General features: G+C 40.0%; 1 protein-coding gene across 4 annotated transcripts in view; it reads right to left on the bottom strand.

Annotated features, from left to right (window-relative positions):
• The window catches only part of LOC120799665 (phospholipid-transporting ATPase ABCA1-like), a 41,651-nt gene extending 30,398 nt beyond the window's left edge, over nt 1-11,253 (bottom strand). Inside the window, exons 1-5 of one of the 4 annotated variants that reach the window (XM_040144919.1) lie at nt 11,101-11,253; nt 6,993-7,101; nt 5,571-5,664; nt 4,113-4,254; nt 3,715-3,833 (exon numbers count right to left, since the gene is read on the bottom strand). In XM_040144919.1, coding sequence (XP_040000853.1) covers nt 3,715-3,833; nt 4,113-4,254; nt 5,571-5,664; nt 6,993-7,058 — 421 coding nt within the window. In that variant the 5' untranslated portion in view covers nt 7,059-7,101; nt 11,101-11,253. Of the gene's footprint in view, nt 1-3,714; nt 3,834-4,112; nt 4,255-5,570; nt 5,665-6,992; nt 7,102-7,351; nt 7,591-11,100 lie in introns of those variants that run through there. The other 3 variants (XM_040144922.1, XM_040144921.1, XM_040144920.1) reach the window with 3 other exon arrangements.
• Between the last annotated feature and the right edge of the window lie 7,992 nt (nt 11,254-19,245).

Genomic DNA, 19,245 nt, shown 5'->3' with positions numbered 1-19,245 from the left:
GCACGTGTGTGTGTGTGTGTGTGTGTGTGACGTCAACTCTCAGGCGTGAACAGCCAGGGAATTCTAATAAGGAATAATTGGTGTCCCAGTAGGAAGTCACAGCTCCCATGGTGCACTGCATCCGAAGGCCCTTGTGGACACACCAAACTAGATGTTGGGACCTGGTTAAAATGGAATGTCTAGCAATACTTTGTGTAGTCAGCAAAGGTGCTTGTGTGCTTGTATGTTTACATGTAATTTCCTTGTTTTATCTTATCTGTGTGTATGTGTGTGTGTCTTTATTTGCACAGCCTAAGTGGTTTTAATCCCCAGGAACAGAAACTTTTTTTGAAGTAAGACAATATCAGAAGTAACAAACCTTACCTGTGCCTGTTTGTGTGTGTTTTTGCTATGTTGGAACCAGCTGGATACAGAGGTGAGCCCTACATTAACACAAGTCTGTACATGCCTCCCGTGATGTTGATCTTGTTTTAAATTAAACAATACTGACATCACGCACCTTAACAACCAGTGTCATCTCTGTCCAGACTAGTCCACAAACAGGCTGTTCCATCTTTTGTGGAACCAGATATTCCCAAATTTATCACAACTTGGCTAACAAGCACCAAGTAGCATTTCTGAATTTCTTGGCAGTCAGATCAGCAAAATATAGCAGCTTCGTGAATTCTGAGAGCAGAGAAATAAACTCACAAAAGGGCTGTGTGATGGGTGGACTGTTTTGATGTAGAGACTTGGAGGAAAACAAAAAAAACCGTTGGACTGTACCTGAGCATGTATGACTGTGAGTGAGCTGTTTATGAAAGCTTATTTGTGCTTTAGACCTTCTAAATCAGTACATTTCTGGGAAGTGATGCTATTTTTAGGTTATGGATTTTGGGTTAAGGTTAAAGTAACTGTTGGGGTAGATATGTTCGGCTGCTCTTTATGGCTAAAGTGATAGGGAATGAATTTAGTCTTTGAGGTTCCTTATAAAGATAGAGGTACAAGGATCTGTGTGTGTTTTTGTGTGTCTATGACAACTTGAGCAATATTTAAATTTAAGAAAAAAAAGTCAGCGCAGTTTCAATGATTTCTCCATTTTGAAAGATCAGACTCCGACAAGTCAAGCCTATGAATCAAATGCAGTCTTAAAGCAGATAGCCAGAATAAATGTGAAGGTGGTGAAAGGCTAAAAATATAACATGTTCTCCTCTATTATTCAATTCCACTTTCAGCTTTACTTTTTTGAGAAGACAGGTGGGAAGATTAAAAAAAACAAAACCCGTGGCATATGAACATATTTATCTCTCATCTATTCGGTATTAAGAAGAACCTTCTCCCCTCAAAGATGCTGCATGTCTCGATCCTTAAAATGTTCAAGTATTTGTTGATTTTCACTCTTTGATGTCTCATAGAGCCGAAATGCATAAGACCTGATAAAAAAAAACAGCTGATCCTGATTTATCTCGTTATACTAACGGCAAAAACCTCGTACCTCTCCCTGACCTTTCCCAGCCCCCCTTTCCTCATCGGTGTCAATCTGATTTGCTGACCCTGTCGGTTGCTGAATTATTAACCGACACGTGAGGGGCTCTTTGAACCACGCTGTTACTCCTATAGTGTCACTCTGCAGCAGCAGCTCTCTTTGCGGTCTCCTGCATCACGACTGTCCCCACGCTACGTCAGTGCTTTCCCTCACGTGGATTACAGACCAATATAGAGTGGAATATGGGATTGAGTTCTATCAGACCGGTTTGCATTTAGAAATCAATTGTGAAAAGTGCACAGATGCCCCACAGCCTTTGGAGAATAATAAGAGAGCCTGAATTAAAAAAAAAAAACAAACAAAACAAACAAAAGAAACAATATTAAAATGTAGTGACCCATCAATAACAGATAATAAGGAGATGTATTACTGGCTATTACTGGCCTGTTATGTATACTTCAAACAAGATGGACCAGAAAGACATAAAAAGAGAAGAGGCAATCCCACATCACACAATCAAATAGAGACGTGGAAACTAATTACTTAATTTATACTCTTAAAAATTGATATTTTTACATATACATGAGATATTTTCTTTTCATTTGCTCTGATGTGTAATCTCTTTCTTTTTTCAGGCCATGATATGCTTTGTAGAAATCATTTTGTAACATACTGTAGCTCTGGGCTAACAGAACAGACGGTAGCCAAAACAACAAGAACCTTGATTGTTATGTTTTGTTGCATAATTTTTGTTGGTAGACTCTGCTCACTATAACTTTACATTAGGGTCTGATGTTAAACTAAGATAAAACCTTTCTGTTTATCGAAACTAATGGACTGATTATCATGGCAGTACGAGAGAAATATTGCTGTGGCAAAGCAACGCTAATGGAACAAACAAAAAGACAGCACAGTATAATGAGACTCTCCCATTTCACTATAGCAATTAACTGAGGTCAGTAGTTACATCACTGCTGTTTACTGTTTCTGCACTCTGTCCCATAATGCCCTTCCTTGTCTTATTATCCTCCATTTTATATGGTATTAATGTTTTTTCATAACATGTTTCCCTTTTTGTTTTTGTCCTGGTTGTCCTTGTAAACACGGTCAACTGGAAAACAGAGATTGCTCCGAGCATGCCTCTCCTGCCGTAGTAATGGGTACCGAATTTAATTGAAAATCTTTTCCGAGCAAAATCTTTCCTGAGCAAAGCTAATGGGTTTTTTGTGACTTCTCTTCAAGTGAAGTAAGGTAGGTGCAGAGTTCAGTGCAGCCCTCTTTCCTATTTTCAGGTTGCTTTGACTGAGTCAGCACAGTGGAGTCATCAACAAAATGTTATTTTGGAAAGATCATCTTTCTCTGCTCTGCAACAGCCAAGGTCATGATGATGAATCTCTCCCTCTTTTTTTTTTTTTTTTTTCCAAAATGGTGCTCTGGAAACCTTAGCAGTAATATTTATGATAATGTTGAACGTGTTTGTAAACTGAGTTTGCAGAGTAGCATGCACTTTATCAGTAGCAGACAACGTCTGTGATCTGTTCTCGTACACAGGAAGCAGCACCATTCCAGTCAGGAAAACCTGGCAATTTTACTACCAGATCTGTTCTGTGAGTGTACAGTGACTGTTAGGGTGGTGCACGATTTTCTGTTTCTTCCTGTCTTGGAAGGCCATCACTAGCATTTGGTAAAAGAGGCAGAGAAGTGCAACACCCACTAGCTTTTGGGAGATGGGCCCATCACGGCTGGCAGGCAGTGATAAGAAGAGGACACGTTACACCCTCACCAGCTCTCTGAAGACTAAGCTAAAATCAGTTACATAAGCTTCTACACTGCAGATGTGACTTTGACAAGTCACTTTCTCTAGTTTTAACAAGTTATGAATCCCTTTTTCGTTCATTTGTTGATCTGCAACTTTTCAGGAGACCTACATGTCTTAAAAACTTTTTCTTCCTTCTTTGATACACAATATGTTCTCATGAACCTAAATATTTTCCAGTTGAGTTGAAGCTCAGAAGCTTTAACAGCAGTGGGTGATCAGACAGTAGGTGTGAGTCACTGACACAATTAAAGCATATCTGCGTATGCTGTTATGCAGAAGTGTGCCTTTCGGTTTAAATCAGCATACTAGCAAGAAAAAGGGATGAATGGGTGATCAATCTGAATTGGGGGGGGGTGACTGAGCTGATCAGTCAGCTGGTCAGAACTTAACGGAACACAAAACAAGCAGATAATCGGATTTGTGTCCTTACGGGCAGTGTTCTTCTGCAGCTTCCTGAGGGCCCTCAGCAGTCCCTTGTACCCCTCGTAGCTCTTATCATTCTGGGTGAACAGCAGGATCTTCTTGGCATCAATGAACAGGCGGGAGATTCTGAGGATGTCCACAGAGGGACAAGAAAGAGACAACCACACAGACACATTGTTTCATATCCCTGGATAATTTAAAGCCTGGGATCTTCTCAGTTTTGTAAAAGAGTGAATTTTGCTATCGAATCACAATTATTATGTTTTATGTTTGAAAAGTATTAATAGTAATATTACTACAAAACCAGACAAAAATATTTTGTCTTTGCAGTAACTGCATATTTTGAATCCATCAGAGCAGTGCATTAGTTTAACTATGAATAAGTATGAAAGTCATGTTACTCACATGGAATCATTGAAGTTTCCCACCAGCCCCGGACTCTCTCCAGGGGTAGGATTGCGGAAGCAGGGGTTATTGGCGTTACAGATGATGCCTTGAACCCACGGCAGGGTACCCGCTGAGGGCATGGCCTTGTTAGGGAAATGGCCTGGAAAAATAAGCAAACAAATACGATACATTTTAGGTTTATAATTAAATATAAGTAAAACACACAGGAGGTCAAAATTTACAGACATTATTAGACCTCAAAGGAGAATATTAGGATATCTGTCATTCTTGCAAATAAGGGGAATGCTCCCATTTTAAGAGCCTTGTCTCAGTAACAAGTTATTCCACTATACTCTCAAAAAAAGAAAAAAAAAAATTCTAAAAAGTATTCCATTGTCTGTCAATGATCATGTCAGACCTTTTAGCTAAAGTATTGTTAGTTTCTCTGCACAAAAACCAAACACCAGACACTGTAGAACAAACTTGCTAAGGAGCTGAAATTATATATAATTTTTTATATTATTTATCTTTGAACTCAATTGATTGCTCTCTTATCAGCTGTCTTTACTGCTACAGCTGCAATTTACTGATCTTAACTAGCTATAGAAAAGATAAGAATTCAAAGCGACACACTTATTTGTATATCACTGGGTTAACTGGCGTCGGACTGACATGTGATACACTGGATACATTTGGTGTCAATGCTTTTGATCCAGATAGGGGACCTTGTTTGGTGGTTGACAAAACGATCACATGCAAGTTCATAATGATTACATAGTAAATACACTAGATTTATTCAAAAGCAGGCACGTGTAGGTCTGTGTACGTGTGTGAACAAGCATGAACCTGCACCAACTTTTCCAAAATCTCCTCCATGGAACTGACTCGCCTAAAACTCTGAAAAAAAATCTGAATGAGTTTACTTCAAAGGAAATACCTGTAAGAACTTCATGAAATAAATAGCCCTGGAAGAAATATTTATTGGAAAACGTGGTGACCGTTTTCCTTTCTAGAAGTGAAAAAACAAATTTGACGTGCTAATAGGATTTTGATTTTTTTTTTTTTGTGCTTTTGACCAGTGGGAATCTTATTGAGTTGGAAGATGGTAAAAGTTGTGAAACCGGGCCCGATGACGAATGATATTGTAATTCTTTTCCTGGAGCTGAAAGTCCTATCCCATGTTCACACAGTGGAAACAAATATTGACAAATCCAAAAGATCTTTCTGTGACAGTGACATGGAAACCTTGGATGACAATCTTGTTGATCTTACCAAGAACCAAGAGACAAACACTTTATCTGCAAATAGACAATGTATCAGAACAACAGAATAACAGACTAATAATCATCAGTAGTATTAAAATTTGGAAAGACAAAATCCAAATAAGAACATATTCGTGTTTTTTTTTTTTTTTTTTGAGATGCAAATCACTGTCCATTACTACCCCCCCCCCTCACTCTCTCCATGTCTGCTTACATTCATGTTGCTCGTAGGGCGGATAATGTATTCGGACCGAGATCAAGATGAAGAAGATGAACAGGGGCCAGACGATCTCAATCAGCAGCTGGATCTAAGAAAAGAAGACAAAAAGGGTGTTAATCAAGCAAATTAGGACATAAAACACATGACATAGATGAGTCAATCATTCTAAAACATTGACGAGTTTTCCTTTGTTCCTCACAGTTTTTGCAGTTTTTCAGGTCAACTAAGGCAATCTCTACTGATTTAGAAGAAAAAAAACATCACGAATTGTGTGTGTGTGTGTGTGTGTGTGTTGAGGGGGTTGTCAGCAGTTGTCCTTTATAAAACAATAATCCCACCATGAGTCTGGGTAAACTATATGGGTTAATTAGGGCTGACAGACTGAGACAGAGAGAGCGAGAGGTCTGCCGGGTTTACAGGACTATGTGTGTGTCCATCTGCTCCATATGGCCCCTCTACTTTAGCTCCCTGTGTCTCGGCCTTAACCAGCATGGCAGACATGCAGTGTGGGGATCGAGAATAGACACACTTCCTTAGAAAATGCCCTGCAGCCCTTTGTTGGAAATTAATTGGACTGAAAGTCAAGCAGCCACAGCCGTCTCTGTGAGGAAAGGTTACTGCTTGATGAACAAATGGCTTAATTGTATGCAGATGAGCCTCCTCACATATAAAGAAGTACTATGCTAGAGCTTGGAACTTAATCTGATTTACATGACTGAGTGTGTGGGCATCAACCAGCACAAAATGGTAACTGAATAACGGATCTGACATGTAAATGTGTCATCGCCACATCTTTGACTGCCTCACAGTATTCTGTAAACTATAACGCTTTTCAGTCCAACTGGCCCGGAGGAGAATTACATAATTTCCATTGTTGTGGGCTGCATACACATTGGACCCATGCATATTAATGGGGAAACACATAAACATGTGGAAGGCCTTTGAAAAGCCTTCGTGACGAGTCATGTGGTACTGGAAAAATCCTCTCTGAGTCAAAATCGACCCACTGAAAATGTGACTGAGACAAAGGATTCATGGGAAGTCATACATGAGAACTGAAAATATAACCCCTCCATTTTGCTTCTTGGAAGTCTTTAGTCTTTTTTAGCATACGGGCCTAAAAAAAGTGCACTATTTCTCAAGGTAGCTTCAAACAAGACGACAATTTAGTGTAAGCCAATGAGTGTATTTAGCAGCATACATGCAAACTGAATACTAGATACTGAACACAGCACTGAAAGGTGAAAACCTCCGATCTGAGAAACAATCATAAGGAGCGTATAATTTAAAAATGAAATAAAAAATAAAAAAACACACAAAACAAACAACCAAACACATAATTTACGGTGTCCTCTACTGTGTGCTCATTCAGTCCATTGTTCTTGTGAGTCAGTAACTTGAAGCACTCCTACTTACAGTCTGTCTCCGTCTGTAGGTGAAGTTCTTCCAAAGCAGTAAACCCAGTTGAGTGGCGACTGCCATGTTGCCGTCTTCCCAACCTTGCTGATTACGCTCCAGCTCCTCACTGTGAGACAAAGAGAGAGCATGAAAACGGTGTGAAAACGGTGTGAAAACAGAAACGAAAATCATTACTTCAACAAAAATAACCAAGGGCATGCAACTGCACCAAAAATGGCTTTAACCTCCCGCTGAGCGTGCTAAAAGACGGGCATGGAAAGACGTAAGTCAAGAGCAGAACTTTTCAGAAATGAAATACTGTGACAAAAATCTTCAAGGAGAAAGAAAAAAGCAAACAGGAACAAGACAAGCATTACCTGACTGGTTATTATGTGATTCTTAAAAGAAAAAAAGAAATAAAAAACAAAAAAATAAAATAAAAACAACAACTGTTAAAACTTAAATACACTAAACTGCCATAAGAAACGAGGAATCATTGCTGACAGAAAATAATTATGGCAACAGGGTCACCTGTTGAAGATGACCAGCCTCAAGTACAGCAACACTCAGCAAATGGAGTCGAGTGATGACTGAGGAAGGCTGCTAACCACTGCAGACTGAGGTCCACTTGATGTAGACTCATCTGTTCAAAGGTCAAGCTACAGTTCAGCGAGGTGAAGATGAGTGGGTGATCGGCAGTTTTCATCTAGTGAAAGCTGTCCTTTCATCATCACTAATTTCCCCCTGTTAACACCTCAGTATCGCACTCGATACTGTGTTTAATGTAAATGTTACGATAGAATATTACGTTAAACCCATGTCATCCCTATTATTAAATCTAAACAAAAACAACTCACTGATTAAACACCACCAGCGGCTTTTTACTCAAAGTACTGTCATAAACAGATACACTTTTACACCTTTTTTTTGTTATAGACCCTAGGTTTTGTCAGATTTATTAAATGGCATGTGATTCATCCTGTAAGAAAAAGTGTGGGGTGCACACTTTTTCATGCCTATTTGTTTATTCTATTTGCAGATTCGAAAGTCCTTGGATTTGTGTTCAGGCTTGTTTTATGCAACACGCTCTGATCAGATCATCAAGTCCATCCTTTAGACAACAAATTCTGGGCCAAGTACTTACTGCAGTTTTGTGATTTTGTGTTTCTTTCTGTACAGAAAAGGATTACTTTGTCAACTCGATGGTAAATAAACCCTGGAAACCCCGCAAATCAGAAAAAAGGAGTTATCCAACTAATTTTGTAATCCTGTTTTCTGAGAAAGACACACCTGGCCATTAGAGAGATGAATCATGTCAGACAGTCAAGACTGAGACCCTCAACTCCTTCTTGAGTGACATGAGGAAAACCTTTGTGTGATCTAAAGCAGAAAAGTTGTATTACAGTGGATATTGAACTTTTAGCTGTGAGGTTTATCATATAATATCCCTAACCGTTTGATGGCAAGATGGAGTTGAAGTTGGAAATCTTTACACATAGGATCAAGGCCATCCTGTTTGCTGTGTTGAATGTCCTTTATACAGAATAAAGCTGATTGGTTGTCAAAGAGAGTGGAATGACTGAACAACAATGTCAAGGACACACTAATGTTCAAACACCATGTTCTCCAGTGATCATTTGCTTGTGGGATGAAAAAAGCCCTTCCCGTATCAAAATACGAATCCAGTTTTCTACGGTTTAAACACCACATTTTCTCTGACACAATCATAATGATACTGTATTCACATCTAACCACTTCCCCAGCGTACTCCACTGACTTACTGGGCGAAACAAATTGATAACATCGCTGCCAGAGTTCATGCCCTCTGGCAAAAACTAACTTTCCCCTCTACCAGTGGGGATGGCCAATACAAAATAAAATACAATGCAGACATTAACAACATTTAACTTTTATTGCCAGTAACTCAGCTGCATCGCACGAATTTTCCGCTGCTACATGCACTTGCCTGTGCTACTTAAATCCACCGGAATGTACAATATGTTGCAATAAAACCAACAGGAACTTTGGGATCAACAAACAACCCAGTGACCAATGTACAATATCTGCTGTACTGATACATCTGTTTGCTCTATGAGTCACTCTATTTAATGGCAGCATTCACGGAACATACCGAACTGTTTCACTGAGAAACGATGTAAAATACCTGCTGTAGCCTTACTGAAAGACACATAATCAAAACAAGCAGATATTTACCGACAACACTACTGATAATGTCACTGAATAAATCATTGCAAAAGTGGATCAGGTGATTTAAGGGCACTGAATTCTTAAAACCACCCTAGAAACGACATCGCCTGTACTGCTGTGACCTGAAACACAAAAGCATCATCAGCACGAGCTTGTCTCCAGCCAGAAATCAATGTATTGGTTGTTTTTACAGCAGATGTGTAGTTTTTCCCTCTGACTGTACTCCACTACACTACTATACAAATCCTATGAAATGAATGAGGGGAAAAAACACCACCTACATTCCCATATTTTGGGGTCTGCAAATTTGCTGTATAACTCGGTAAACCACGATGTATACAGTTTACACCTTTGCCAAATTTGGCCTGCATTGAGTGGATTTTTCTCTTCTTCTTCCCTCATGATTATATTCTATGTTTTGGTTATTACAACCCGTCCACCTTCATTTGGGGCTTGACATCTCCGATTTTCATCTAACTTGCACCAGCTTGATACCAATGAGTTTTTTTTTTTTTTTTGGTTATCAGACCATCTGAGCAGCCTGAGTCGGATCTGATTTTGGTAAACACTGGTGGAAGTACATTGTATGCAGAGATTAGGGGGGTTTATCTGCTGAGCGTTGAGCAGCCCAAATGGTGCAGAGCCAGGGCGCCTCTAGCGGTGCACCCTGCATTTTTCGTTTTTATACTTGTTTACCATCAATCCTCTCTCACGTGTTATATCACACTCATACAGGATTTTTGTCCATAGTCTCCCTTGTTCGTTCAAAAGAAAAACTCTTCATTTTTGCCGTGATGAAAAAGACGATATAAGAGCTTCGATGTTTTTTGCAGATAAAGAGACATGTTTTCTTCTTCAAAACACGGATGAAAACAGAAAGCAGATGCTTTTCGTCGACGTTGCAGCTTCGCTGCAGTCGTGCACATTCATAAAAACACTAAAAACAATACATTACTGCGCTGTTTTCGCACACATTTCGAAAAAAAGGGGGGAAAAACACAAATGAAATGAATGAAAGACAGGCTGCAGTTAAGTCATAGAGGTCTATCTTTTGCACTGTGACCCATTGTCAACAATGTCTACAATTTTGACCGAATGTCAAAAATCCATCGTTTGACTGACTGACTTGTGTTTCATTGTTCTATTGAACTGAGGTTACTGTCGGTCATTCGGCTTCGCCGTGCCGAGCTACAGCGGCGTCAAGTCAGCCAAAGTGAATTTACAAGTTAGGTGAATGGGCCTTCAGAATTAGGCTGCACCAAATTCGACTTGAAACCACTTGTCGGCAGGTATTCATGCGATCTCCTGTTACCTTTAAAAGGTGTGCCGTGTGATTAATTTGAAGAAACCGCAGAAAGAGTCAAAGAGAAACAATATTTTTTCCTTTTAACTTCTCGCTTTGTTATTTTGGGTTGATACTCTGTATCACGTAAAGACGATGCAACAAAGAGGCTTTTATTTTCGGGATCGCTCACCGGAAGCCATGTGTAGAATGTAGCTACCTTGACGTGATTCCTACTCATAGATGGGCAAAGATGATGCTGACATACATGATAAAAGAGCAAAACCCAGCAAGGATAACACTTGTCATTTTTACGCAAACAACGGTACCGCTTTGAAAATATAACGTCCATTCAGCACATCGCAGTTATTGTTTAAATTGCGACGTTTATAGAGAAATATAAAACTCGGGCAGCAATTTGCATTCAGGACCAAAATTGTTTTTGTTTCTTAAGTTTAATTGCTCGAAGCCAAAACCAGAACATTAAGCTATATGTTATCGACAAATAGCGATATGAAAATATATTTTAACTGTGACACGGTGGCAAACATCTCTTTGTTGCTCCAACAAAGAAACTCACAACCCCCCCCCCCCGAAAAAAAACCCCAAAAACTCAAAACAAAACTCCAAACTCACCGACCTCGACCCTGAACGTTGTCAATATCCAACTCGTTCCCTTTTCATGTATTGAAATCCCTCATCCAGGACTCGCACCTAAAAACAAATGGCGAACGAACCGAGCCACTCTCTACCGTCACGGTCCTCCGCGGCTTTAAGTCTCCGTGTCTGACCGAGCTGTGTTTTGGCCCCCCCTCTCCCCTCCAGCGGGGTTTTATAGCGCCGCGCTTTGCGGAGCGGCGCGGCAGAGGCAGCGGCAGCGGCAGCGGCAGCGGCAGCGGCAGAGGTAACTAGCGGTCACCGTTTGTTGCTGCTCCCGTATAAGGCGAAGCACGTGCGCCGTCAAAACATCTCTTAAAGGGCCAGCGACGCCTCACCGCCTCGCCAGTGCGCTGCGCCGCTCCTCAGTTGCTGTCAGGCTGAGGAAGGGTGCGGGGAAGTACTGAATTAACACTCATACTACCTCTGGATTGAAGCTACTTTTACCTCAGCTACAAAAATTATAATGTGAGTGTTTTCTATATATCATATTATATTATGCTATATGCCGAGAAAAGCGCCTAAAACCTCTACTTACATGACCTCCAATTGCTCTTTGCCTTCTGACAACGTGTACATTCATGTACAGTCCCCACTTTTATAATGTCATATCCACTTGTCAATGGTGTACAATGTCATAATATCTGCTTGCTATTATTTAGTCTTTAATCTGCTTGTTAATAGTCATTATTGTTCATTGTTATTTAGTCTGTCTGCTTGATATGATTAAAACTTTTTAAATTGCCTCGTTTGCCATCACTTCATTTGTTTGGTTTGCATTGGTTTCTAATGTCTGTACTGAATAAGCTACTGGATTCCATAAATCTATCTATCTATCTATCTGTTGTCCATCTGTTACAATGCATCTAGTAGTGTGTAAGCCAGTAGGTAAAAAGTGAATAAGGAACACTGGATATAACACAGAATAATGGGGCATGAGAATGCGGAACAAAATCAGAGTACGGACATCAAAGGATAAGTAACACAGAGGTGGGTGTAAATGTAAATTTACTGAACTGTAAAGTGGAATTTGTCAGCATATACAACTGAGTATTGTACCATAAAGTTCAATAAATATGGTTATATAGGTACCATATTTATGGTTACAGGAGGAGCTTTGCATCTGAAAGCAGGAAATCTACGGATCTTTGCTGGTGTAAGTGGTGTAGTTAATGTCATACATGTTAGAACAGAGCATAGTTTCTGTTTGAAATGAAATCACTATGAATAAAAATAAGGAACCAGCAGGGTAATCTGGTGAAATGCTTTGAAATACTAGGTTTTCAGACTACAAACTGTAACACTCTATCAGTCTTTTCTGTCCAGGTCTCTGTGCAAACCTTTCTCGGGAATCAAATGTCATCTTCCTGACATCCTCCTTCACTTTCGTCCTCCTAAAAACAGAGTGTGAATGTGGTTTTATGTCTGTGTGTGTGTGTGTGTTAGCCCTGTGACAGGCTGGCATCCTTGGTGTACCCTGCCTCTTACCCAATGTGTGCTGGAATAGGCTCCAGCCCTCCATGACCCTGAGCAGGATAAGCTGCTTAGAAAATGGTTGGATAGATGTTAACTCGCCACTGCTTCATTTGCACTTGCTGCTCTCATCCATCAAACCTAGAGTCAGGCCTCAGGAGGGTAAAGACAGCAGGCCACGTGCAGTGATGCTTGCAGCGAGGCACAATACACTCACCAAGCCCTTAATTAGGAACACCATACTAATATTGGTTAGGGCCTCCCTTTGCTCTCAAAACAGCCTTAGTTCTTTGTGGCTTGGATTCAATGGGTCCATGTTGACATGATTGTATCAAATAATTTCTGCAGATCTGTCAGCTGCGCATTCATGCTGCCAATCTCCTGTTCTACCACATCCCGCAAAAGTGTTCTGTTGGACTGAGATCGAGTGACTGGGGAGACCACTGAAGTACACTGAAGTCGTGGTCATGTTCACGAAACCAGTTTGAGATGATCTTTGCTTTGTGACATGGTGCTTTATCATGCTGGAAGTAGCCATTACACCACCAACACCAGCCTGGACTGTTGACACAAGGCAGGTTGGGTCTACCGAAATCTGACCCATCTGCGTGCCTCAGCAGAAGTCCAGATTCATCAGATCGGGCCACGTTTTTTCCAGTCTTCAACTGTCCAGTTGTGGTGAGCCTGTGCCCACTGCAGCCTCAGATTTCTGTTCTTGGTTGACAGGAGTGGAACCTGACGTGGTCCTTCTGCTGTTGTAGCCCATCCACCTCAGGGTTCGACATGTTGTTGATTCTGAGATGCTTTTCTGTTAACCACAGTTGTAAAGAGTGGTTGTCTGAGCTACCGTAGCCTTTCTGTCAGCTCCAACCAGTCTGGCGATTCTCCTCTGACCTCTGTCGTCAACAAGGCGTTTTTCTGTTCGCAGAACTGCTGCTCACTGGACGTTTTTTGTTTTTCGCACCACTCTGAGTGAACTCCAGAGACTGTTGTGTTTAAAAATCCCAGGAGATCAGCAGTTTCAGAAATATTCAAACCAGCCCCTCTGGAACCAACAATCATGTCACGGTCAAAGTCACTGAGATAACCATTTTTCCCCATTCTCATGTTTGAACATTAACTGATGTTCCTGACCTGTGTCTACATGATTTTATGCATGGCACTGCTGCCACGTGATTGGCTGATTGGATAATAAATAAGCAGGTGTACAGTTGTTCCTAATAAAGTGCTAAATACTTGCAGTATAGCAATACATGGCTGCAACATGCACTTCTCTATTTTTTTCCATTTCACCTCTCTCTACAGGTTTTAGCAGGTTGAACATTAGTTTCTGTTTCCGACATTCATTGCGAAAGTGAGTGTGATTTTTACAAAGCTAGGTTGTTTGATTTCAGTTTTCCACAATATTTCTTAGACTAAATAGATTTTTGTTGTCAGTGACATCTGCAAATGCACCATGAAACTGATTTCACTGGTAAAAAGCAGTGGTGAGAATAACGCTGAAACACATGGTTAGAACTAGTACTTGGCGCTAGTACTAGTATTAATATTTAACCCTCATCGGTTCATTTTGCGCCTTGGTCTTTCAGCTGTGTCAGTCCTGTTGTTGTAATACTCATTTTTCATATCCCCTGTGCCATGCTGCTTATTGACTGATCGATTAAACAACTAATCTCCCTTTGAGAGTATTGAAGAACTTTTCTAACTGAGATAATTTCTTTTGAAATCAGTTTAAGTAAAATTAAAGTATTTTGTCGGAAACCAATAACCACGTAAATTGTTGTTGAGTTGTGACTGGTTGTTACTCATTCATGTGCTTCAATTTGACAACTACCTTCACTTTGATCAGTGAATTTTACATGAGCCTAGAGAGGGCTATGGCAATCAGATGACCTTTTTTTGAAATTTCTTTTTATGTATTTTCTTATCTCTACCTTACATTATACAGGACATGCATGAGCGTAATGACATGCAAACACACATGCACAGATTTGAGGTACTAAATGAATGCCCCTCTAACACCTAACTTGCCATGAAACATGAATATTCACAGCCACATTTCCAAGTATCAAGAAGAATTAATTTATCCTGTGTTGCAATACAAGTGCGTTTCCCTGCATAAATTTAAAATGCGTTCAGTTTTCCACTGTCTTGTTGCCTGCTCTATGAAAGTGTCCCGAAAAATTTTCAACCCCACTGAGTGGGCTAAACAATGGCATGGCTGTCTGGATATGGCCTCTGGATAACATGACCACTCTACGGTCAAACAATATTCTGTTCAGGAGCAACTGTAAACACTTTACATGTCATCAGACACCAGTGTCTGGCTGGTTCATGTTTGTCTGACTGAGTCCTCCACCCACACCAGATTAAATGGAGCAAAAAAGGTAGTCTGAGGGACGACAGTGTAAGCGCAAAGTACAAGAGATATTTTCAGGTCATGAAGACAAAGCTGGGGTTAAGAGGGAGAGGGAACGTGAGGCTGCAAAAGTCAAAACAACCCTCTGGTGCATCAAAATAGAGCAACAATGGCTTGTTCATCTGGCTGGTTTAAAATAATCTACATTGTAACATTTGCTGCATGTCATGCTCCTCTCACCCATGTTGCATACAATGCAATTACCCTGCCCTGCGCATTGTAAGAGCAAAACCACCTTTACAAAAATTGGAAGATTAACCACAGCTGATCCAACACTCACGCCATCATTAACTTTTTGACTGCGCCGTAGAAAAATTCTTGTAACAAAGAGCAGAATTTCTCCTGATTTCTAATTCTAATGCTTAGTGGTTAGCTTTTGTTGATGTTTGATGTCTAATGTACAGTCCTGGTTTACTAATGTACAAGGAACGGAACAACCATCTGGCAGTGATTATATAGCCTGTTCTGTCTCCACTGTACTTTATTCTGTTTTCTTTGCTTAAGGGTGCAATTAGCTTAAAGATGGTGGACAGCTAAATGGTTCTTTTTCCTTTCCTTTCCACTTAAATCTGTAGATTAAAAAAAAAAAGGGAAGATACTGTTAAATTAAAACATCCCAATGCTTCTCCTCCAGTCTACTCTAACAGTCCTCCAAGGACATGCTGGACATTTTCCTGACTTGTGTTGCTTCATGAAAGTTCAGTTTTATTTGTTTTGCAGTCTCAATTTAACACGGTCAGACTTTCATTAAATTAACTAACAAGAGTATTAATTGTTCAAATACCATAGAGCACGTGCTCTTCCATACATTGCAACAAGTCTTGAGAGAGTAAATTGTAGAATTTGTCACAACCCTTTGATCTTGCAGGTTTTAACTGGTGTAGTTGCAGAGAATAAGACAACATGATAGACTGCATATACTGTAGCTGTGCTTGGTGCAGTAAGTCCCGTCTGGTCTCCGGCAGCTGAAAATAGATGAAACAAAGTGTAGGAAAAGGTGGATGACGGAAAAAAGTGGCAAAAGGGTGGAAAACGAGCGTCATTTAAATGTTTTCTCCTCCACCTTGGATGTGGTACTGTGATGTCCCCTAGTATGGGGTCTTATTAAAACACAATCCTCAGTCAGAGTGATTAGTTACTTAAATCCAGCTAAGAAGCTCCAGAACTGTCTGCATGGATAAATACTGGTGATCAGCCTCCAAGATGACTGAATTTTAAAATAGCTATTTTCTTTTATCTGAAGAATTCAAGGTCACTGAGGAAAACTGAGGCTGCTTTTATTTTCAAGCTGATGAAATGTTCTCACGAGCCACTGAAAATAATGAGCTTGAAAAAAAAATGGTGTCGAAATCGTTACGTATCATAGAGAATGAAATATAAATTAATTCTAATATGAAGACTCACAAAGTGTTTAAAGTTTTCTGAAGGGTCAAACAGTATTTGTAATCTTTAATAAAGGTCATACTATTTTCTATGAATCCTGGGGTTTCTTTGAAAAATAATAGACCTTCTCAGTGATTAAACCTAATCAACTAATTAACTGATTAATTTATAAAGCCACGTATAAAGAGACGGATTAAATTTGCTTTTAAATAATACCATTCAAAAGTAATTCAATTATAATAAAATGTGCAATTTAATATTTTCATTTTATCATTCTGTCTTCACATGATAAATACTACAAATTAATGATTAAAAAAATATTTTAAAAATACAATTAAGAGTAAAATCAGAAGAATGTAATGATTCATTGATTCATAGATGTGCACTGTTTTTTTCTACAGTCACCCCCTGTCCTTTCAGAAGGTCAGAGGTTACCGTCAGCTACAGAGCAGCTCCCTGGAGCTAACAGGCAATCTTTGTCTTGTTCTAGGACATTTGAGGACACCAAACTGCAAAAATGAAATTTACCAAAAATCACAGCTTCCAAATAGCGTGCACAAGTACAAGTTGTTCACCTTTGCCCAGTCCAGGACAAAAGTTGGAAGCCGAAGATGAATGCAACAAAAGTCCATTTTCATCAAATTATTCTGGAGGGACGGAAAAAATGCACGGCTATAAAGTCAGTAGTGTTGAAATCGACAAATATCTGTCTCTTTTTTGTAGAGAGTTCAGTGTTTCACATCTCATTCATTGTGATTATGTGTAGTGAACTGTCAGGTGCGGTTATTCCCACTGGCTGGAGAACAATGGTTTGTTATGGCTGCCGCAGCGTGAGCTTGCTTACACACTCACAGCTAATGGGATCACTATACTATGAACCACTTGAGATGTTAAAATGCTCTTGGATTTTCTTGGAGTTTTGGCTACAAGGCCTCTTGCAACAGCGCACAGAGTTAGAGCATGTTCAACCAAGTGGGCTCCGTGTCTCTTAAGGAGAAGAAAAGGCATTTGTACACATAAAGGAACAAAGAAAAATGCAGAAAACTAGGACTGCTACCGCTGAAAGGAGGATTTTTATAGTGCATAGTGTCATTTGATTGGTTTGCAAATATAAAGTATGTGGAACTCGTGGTAATTTGGGTAAGGGGCAAGTAGTAAGTAGGCGGTGAGCCATGAATCAACAGCACAGGCCATTTTTGTCGTTGTACAATAAAACTGTTGCACATTCACGTTATGTATCAGTCCAAGAATAGATTCGGATGAGACTTATAAGAATCAACAAAGTGGCAATCACATTTAAAGGTTAAAAAAGAAATATGGGAATGTTAGATCACTCGGATGTGTGCTAGGACGTCATCAAACATTAAACAACTTCATGATCTTGAGAAAACATTACAATTTTGTTGTGCATACATTAACTTTATCATGAGATAAAACAGTTCAACAATATTGTCATGTAATGATACTGTCAATTTTGAGAGGTCACATATTGTGTGCTTGTGATCGAGGCATTGCCATCCCATTGGCATTGCTTCAGAGTTTACCCAAGAATGGGAAACAGTGGGAAAAAGGGTTCCTGAGTGGGTCTGTGATAATACTCAGGAAAAAGGAGGGTAACCGTCGACTGAAGAAAAGTGTGGGAATTCAATATGCTCAATGTGTGCACAAATACAGGCTACGACAATGACAAGTTTTTCTGCATTCATCGGCTTCTCTCCTTTTTTCTGACTAAGACTTCATCTGAGTCAGTGGAGCTGGAAAGAATTTAAAGTGTCAGATTTGACTTCAGTCAAGGTCTGACACAAGCAAAAACTGCACTGTATCTTTGTGTCATAGAGAACATTTACATGAGCCTTTGTCTGAAAGTGGCCAAAATCTCTTAGTCTCCATGCCAACTTCTTTACCATTCAAAGGGGGTCTTTCTATAATTTACAGTTGCTACTGCAATCTGTGAACTGACAAAAGGTAGACATGCATCAAAGGACAACTTGATCATTTCAATGAGGCCACTAACCTGGATTATGAACCCCTCAAGCCCAGTCCTGTGATCTTTTTCAATCCTGACCTTTTATACATCATTGTGATAACTTCTGTGGGGTCAAGTAAATGTAACAGTAGCATAATCCTCCTTTTTGCTGGATGACCCACTGGAGCCAATCCAAGGGTCCCTGGAGAATCTCCGACTATAGCCTTTTAATTGAGAGACTTGTCTATGTAGCCTACAATCAAGGGAAATCGCGAAATAGAGCACAGTCGCACTCACACAGACATGTCAAGGTTTGAGCAGAGCGGATAAGGTGAGGAACCTGTAATCTCTTTCTGAGTAACAGGACTTCTAGGCATCTTAGCCATCTTAGAAAATTCGGCTCAGAGTAAATACACCTGTTTTGAACTGAAATGTAACAGCTTGTTGAGTCCCTTGTCTTATTCAGCTGAAAATCTGTCACTCCATTCTTTTTTTTTTTTACCCTTTTTTTTGGCCACGAGATTTTTGAACCATTATTATTTATTACTGTGACTTGATTTGAATGTTTGAATTCTCCCCCAGTTTTATTCTCAAAACAGAAACAGGAGCAGAAAACTTCCTCATCTCCACTTTGACCGATAGTAACCCCGGGCACTAACTGCAGTAGCGAATGTACAACGGTGTTTTTTGTTTCTTTTTTCTCCAGGAGTAAACGAAGCTGCAACATGGCTCGGTTTTCACCGCCGTCGATGCTCAATAAACTGCTAAATGTACAGGCATGTCTGCGTTTGTGTGTGTGTGTGTGTGTGTGTGTGTGCGTGTGCATGATGCGGGTACAGACAAGCAAGATGAGAGGAGGAAGTGAAAGAGGATGGAAGCGTTG

This window comes from Xiphias gladius, chromosome 15 (assembly GCF_016859285.1).
Source record: "Xiphias gladius isolate SHS-SW01 ecotype Sanya breed wild chromosome 15, ASM1685928v1, whole genome shotgun sequence".
In the NCBI taxonomy this organism is placed as follows: domain Eukaryota; kingdom Metazoa; phylum Chordata; class Actinopteri; order Istiophoriformes; family Xiphiidae; genus Xiphias; species Xiphias gladius.
This window is presented reverse-complemented; position numbering and strand designations above follow the sequence as displayed.